This window comes from Hippocampus comes, unplaced genomic scaffold (genome assembly GCF_001891065.2).
Source record: "Hippocampus comes isolate QL1 unplaced genomic scaffold, H_comes_QL1_v1.1 scaffold174, whole genome shotgun sequence".
Taxonomy (NCBI): domain Eukaryota; kingdom Metazoa; phylum Chordata; class Actinopteri; order Syngnathiformes; family Syngnathidae; genus Hippocampus; species Hippocampus comes.
The window spans coordinates 3,104,324-3,110,338 of record NW_017805983.1 but is presented as its reverse complement, the minus strand read 5'-3'; the positions used below and the strand labels follow the sequence as shown (position 1 = coordinate 3,110,338).

Here is a 6,015-nt window from a genome sequence, read left to right as displayed (position 1 = left end):
GCTTCCTCACTTGTTAACATTGGCATAAATATCAACAGAGTAAATGGTGCATGCACTGGGGCCCAGACAGCCTTATGGGTCCATGAAGGAGGGGGGTGGGGGGGGGTCAAGGGGGGAAGGGGAAGAACCAGCTGTCCAGAATTCCATCAGATCCCTGTTTTTCTAAAGAGAATAGCGCGGGGCGGGTCAATCACGCTGAGTGGCTGCTATGGGAGGAGGAAATGACAATTCATCCAATCACCTGTTAATCACGTTGAATTTCGATAGCGTGACTTGGAGCACGCCAAAAAGAAAGGACAAAAATCAGCAAGAGGAGGTCAATGGCTGTAAATGACTGTAAGATGAGCTTCCAATGTGTGGGTACAGCTTCTTTTTGTTATGAAGTGGACTTAGTGGGATTTAAATCTATAGCAAAGTACTTATACCCTGTTGTTGTTTTGGGGTTCCGCGATGGGCTTAGTGAATATATTCAAACACATTTCAAGGTTGTAAAACAGAATATCATGTCACACAAGTCACAATACTAAATTGGACACCCAGCAAAAATACTAGGTGGCGATTGCAGTTCTCTCGAGTGGCTGTCCGTGTGGGCCTCCAAGCGTGTGCATGCACGCATGTGTTTGGCAGAGGTCTCGGCAAGAAAAAAAACTAAAAGAGAAAATGAAGCTCCTAGGATTGGGGAAATCTAAATTAAATTATATTTTTTAATCTGCAGGGGTTAAAACTCGGATGGAAAGTCAACGATTTTTTATGATATCCTCCAATATGTCAAACTTAAAAACAAAAGTATCACAACTCAAATGCCTGATATGTTGGAAAAAAGGTAAAGACATTTTTTTAGAATCTGAAAATGCGTTGAGGGACACATAAAGACATCTATGACTAAAAGTTTTTGTAAACCAGTGTTGCTAGTTCTCCGTTCTTCGCGCTGTCATCTGCACGTCACACAGTAGTGAAGGAGAGGAGAGGGTTAAAGATTTTCTTGCCGTCGTGGGAGCGTGAGCCATGAGCCAGCAGCTCCTGGATGGTGTTCCAGTTGTTGAGAATGCGGCGGTTCCTCTTCCTGCTCATCTTCTTCTGGCTCAGGGGCACTACGTTGTCATTATGGACAGGGACAGGAAGCTCGACGGTGTCATCTGCTGATGATACCGCGTCCCTGCTAACGAAAATTAGAAGAATCAAGTCTTGGAACGAAGGATTTGGTGGTGACGCTCTTCATGCACTGTGCGTCTTTACCTGTCACCCTTCAGGTAGTCCACGCGACTCTGCATCATGAACTCTCGTCTTTGTCTGTATTCTCTGGCCCTCAGCAGATGCTGCTTCCTCTCCTCTTTGCTCCAGTAGCGGCCCTGTTGAGTTTACACTTCCAATTGTCATGAATAAAGTGAAGCAAGGGAGATGATTGAATGGGATGAGAGAATTTAACTCATCTTTCTGTATGTGTGTGATCTGGGTCATGGCACCAACTCAAAAGTTCTGTGTGAATCCCTCATCCAGTCCTTTCATCTTTATTGCGCACTATTAGCAGTAAACACCAGAAGACTGTATATTCTCTGTTGGGCTCTTGAGTGAATGTCAAAAAGATCGCATCTACAGCTGTAAAAACTTTTTCTGCACGATTGTGAAAAAAGTTCGAATCTGTCAAAAAGGGTTCGTAGTCTTTGTACACCCTAAGCCATACCCATGCAGGAGGGTAGCTCTGGCCATACCACATGATGATGTCCGACTCTACGGTCTTAACTGGTTCTAACTAGATATATCTGCAGAAGTGCAGTTACATACGAAGATGCCGAGCCAGCAGTAAAGGTCACAGCGACGCAATGGCCTAGCTCACCCTTCTTATTTCTAACATGTGTTACTCACCAATGGACAAATCATCATTTGTCTGAAAACTACAGTTGCTTGTTTACCTTCAATGTAGCAAACGTAACTGATATCATGCAAGCTGTGATTGTGAGATGACAATTCTCAAGCCTTCTTACTGGTCAATGGAGACGTCATTCTTGCCCTTCTCTCATCATCTAACAGCTTCACACATGTGCAGCAAGAGGGAATACAACTCAACATCTCCTCTACGCTAAAAGTTATTGAGGCATTTATGACACTGTATTTTAATTGTTATTGTCGTTTATGTTTTATGCATAGCACTTTGTTACAGCTGTGGTTGTTGTGAAAGTGCTATATAAATAAAGATTTTTTTTTATTTGTTTGTTTAACTTCACTGAGCTGTGTCATGTCTGAAGTGAAGGTACCTGATACTTTAATTCAATTCGCTGGTGTCCGGACGAAGCCTTGTACCTCCAAAATAGTCACTTTTCAGGAGTCCCCCCCAAAACGGCATGTTTATTCAACCATTAACTCTGCATCATTGAAGAGTGCAAGTCATTTTCACTACTTCAGATTGGTCAGTAATTTGTAAAAATAACGCCCCCACTTGTGAACTGACCAATAGGATAGATTTGGGGGAAAAAATGCAATTTACTACATCGTGACTTATGAGTTTTTGGCCCGATGCCAGCGATATAGTGTTGCACTTGGCTGGATGACAACACACTCCTCATGCAGCTCAGACGTGATTGATGTCTTGCTGGCATACCTGTTTCATCTCGCTGGCAGCGGCATCGTCATCAGTGGTCGTGCAGCCGCGTTCCTCTCGGATCTGCATGGCCCTCGCCTTGAGGAGGCGGTCTCTGACTGGCCGCTTGGCCACATAGCGAGTGCCGTCACTGCGGATTTTCACCTGGACAGCAACAGCATGAATGATGAAGACGACACCAGACTAAAGCTTGAGTCATATACGGATTCTCGTCTGAGAAAGAACTGTATTGAAGGCCAACAGTCTTTCCCAAACCTTAAAAGCCATACGCCCCATGTCCAGTTGTCCCCTACCTTCCATTCCATGCGCTGTCCTGTCGCGGTAGGCGATGAGTGAGCCAGTGCTAATGGTTGCGCCAGGCCCAAGCAGGAGGGTGCGTGGCGGCCTTCCGGACCGCAGGGGACATTGCTCGCACTGCGCGGGCTGGCCCGTTCACTGCTTCCTATACCTGCCCCTCTGTCCTCAACCAGCTCCCGATCCAGTGGCTCCAGTAGGCCATCGGAGGGCAGCACCATGCAGCTGTGGTAGCGCTCCAATGCTTTGGCTCGGCTTTGGCGCCGCTGGGCTAGGAAGGGGCTGGACTCTGCACTTCCTCCACGGGGCCTAGTGAGGGCGATTCCTGCATCCAAATGTTCATTCATCATGTTCTATACCCCTTTAAGATTAACATCTCTGTTAAGGTTCAGAGCTGGTTTTAAGTGCCAGTCCTGGATTCAATGTTCAGACCTGGTTTGAAGGTTCAGAACGGGATTAATGGTTTTCACCTGACGTTAAGGGTCAGACCTGGCTTTAAACTTTAGAACCTGGCTTTAAGATTCAGACCTGATATTAAGGTTCAGATTTGGCTTTAAACTTTAGAACTTGGCTTTAAGGTTCAGATGTGGCTTCAAGGTTCAGGACTGACCCAACTTGAAGGTGAGACTTTAGGGTTCAGACCTGGCCTCAAGGTTCCGACTTAGTTTCAATGTTCTGTCCCAGCTTCAAAGTCCATTCCTAGCTTCATAATTTAAACATGACTGTTTTATTAACCCTAACTTTAAGGTTCGGAAGTGGTTTTCACATTAGACCTGGCTTCAAGGTTGAGACATACCTTCAAAGTTCAGCCCTGGCTTTCATATTAGCCCTGGCTTCAAGATTTTGAACTGGTTTTAAATAAGGGCTGTAACTATTGAATATATTGAGAATAGGTTATTCTCGCCCTTATTCTTTTAAATTTAAGACTTTTATGTGCGTCTTGTGGTTGTGAAAATCCGTTAAATGTAAACCTGGTCAATCACGTCATTTCAAGAAAAATGAGAACCACCGTACAGCACTTTATATGCAGCGATGGTTGAGTTGAGTTGAGAAGCGGAGTTATTGGGTTAGCTAACAGTTATCATATGATCTTATTCTGTTTTATCTTCCGCTACTCCCTTCTTTGTATTTTCTGGAAATCTGGATGCCCTGTGGCACCATGCTGTCCCTCATAGGTTAGTTAGTCTCTGAAAGAGATGGTCATATGTGTGTTAGGCTCTGTTGGCCATCTCCAGTACACTGTTTTCCTTGTTCGAAGTGAGCTCATTCTGATTTGAAGAATCAGAATGTGTTTGGCACATTAGCTGTTCTGGAACCATGTCCTCCTTCAGCCATCCCTCGTCGAGAGGGTGATCCCAATTCATTGGACAGAGTTCTATGGAAGTGAAAACAAATTGTAATTTTATGACACCTTAAAAGCATTATTTTGTCATACTGAAATTGGAAATTCAGCCATCCATCCATCGACTTTTCTAGTTATTGTCCTCAGGGTTTAGGGTCAATTAGATCCTATCCCAGCCAATCACAGGGCTCATAGAAAACCAAGCAGTTACACTCACATTCACACATAGACAATTTAGAGTCTTTGAATGAATGGTGTTTTTGCATGTTTTTTTTGTCTGTTTCTTTGTTTGTTTTTTTACAGTGACTAATCTTTGGACCTGAACTTGGAGGGCGACGTGTTGATCACGTGGCCATCCCAGCTGCCGGATCCGAGCTTGGAGTGGCATCTCTCCCAGTGGGAAGGCGGAGCCATGGGTGCCTCGCCATCCCGAAGGGGCGAGATTCGTACGGTGCTGACTAATGGCGTGCCGTGGCAGCTCTCGCAGCTGCCGTAAGCACTGGTGCTGTCTTTGCCATCATTGGAACGCTCCGGTAGCTCGTTGACGGCTGACAACTCATGACGATTAGTATCATTGTTGTTGACGCCGTCGCTGTCAGGCAGACCTGTATGAGAAAAATCTGGACATTTTTTTGTAAGTTGATAGAAGTGTGGGTGGGTAGCACGGTAGTCAACTGGTTAGCGTGCTGGCCTCACAGTGCAGAGGTGCGGGGTTTGATTCCGACTCTGGCCTTCCTGTGTGGAGTTTGCATGTTCTCCCTGTGCCTGCGTGGGTACTCTGGTTTCCTCACCACATTTCAAAAAACATGCGTGGCAGGTCAATGGAACACTTTAAGTTGTCCCCAGGGTGTGATTGTGAGTGCGAATGTTTGTTCGTCTATGTGTGCCCTGCGATTGGCTGGCAACCAATTCAGGGTGTCCCCCGCCTGCTGCCCGAAGAGAGCAATTTAATCCCTGCCTACACCTTACAAACTAAGGAGAGTGCTATTAAATGTGTAAAGAATAAAGTATTCACATGTCCTTGATAGTGTCTGCTGTGTTGGGTCTGTCTCAGTGACAGACTGGGACTGCTATTGTCTTCTTCTTTGATCAAAACAATGTCGTCTTCTACTCTGATCAAAACATTGTCTCCCATAGCAGATACACCACGAATTGCACCTTATTAAAAATATTCATTCCGTGTCTTTTATGCATTTTTTTCACTTTTAAATGATCCTGCGGGCCTGATCGAACCTCATTGTGGGCCGTATGTTTGACACTACTGTTCTAAATAAATAGTTCTTATCATCTTAGGTATCTTAAGTACTACTATTGCTGTTGCTGCTACTATTATTACTACTACTACTACAACTACTACTACTACTACTACGAATAATAATAATAATAGTAATTAATAAATGATCATAATCATTATTATTATTATTATTATTGTTATTATTATTATTATTACACCTTTATTACTACTACCAATACAATCAGTACTACTAAACACTCATTCAACGACTGATACTAAAACTATTAAAACTACAACTATGAGAATCAGAATCATCTTTCTTGGCTAAGTATGTAGAACACAAGTCATTTGTAGTACAGGTTACACTAGTATTGCAATAACAATTAAGGCCAAACAAAAAAGATAGTGTGTTTCCGGTAACAAGAAATTTTAGCATAGGGTCGGTAGGTCGGACAAAGTTTTTTTTTTTTTAATCTTTTTTTTTTTCCCCCATCAAAAATTTAAACAAAATAACCATAAAACAAGAAGACATTGAACCCGCCGCCCTGC

At 43.7% G+C, this 6,015-nt stretch overlaps 1 protein-coding gene across 1 annotated transcript in view; it reads right to left on the bottom strand.

Moving 5' to 3' along the window:
- Nucleotides 1-516: 516 nt before the first annotated feature.
- Nucleotides 517-6,015, bottom strand: part of LOC109528278 (PDZ domain-containing protein 4-like) — a 16,568-nt gene continuing 11,069 nt past the window's right edge. The window contains exons 11-16 of the mRNA XM_019890659.1: nt 4,552-4,852; nt 4,190-4,265; nt 2,890-3,243; nt 2,597-2,740; nt 1,237-1,349; nt 517-1,156 (exon numbers count right to left, since the gene is read on the bottom strand). Of these exons, the coding sequence (XP_019746218.1) occupies nt 943-1,156; nt 1,237-1,349; nt 2,597-2,740; nt 2,890-3,243; nt 4,190-4,265; nt 4,552-4,852 (1,202 nt within the window). The 3' untranslated portion in view covers nt 517-942. The remainder of the gene's footprint in view (nt 1,157-1,236; nt 1,350-2,596; nt 2,741-2,889; nt 3,244-4,189; nt 4,266-4,551; nt 4,853-6,015) is intronic.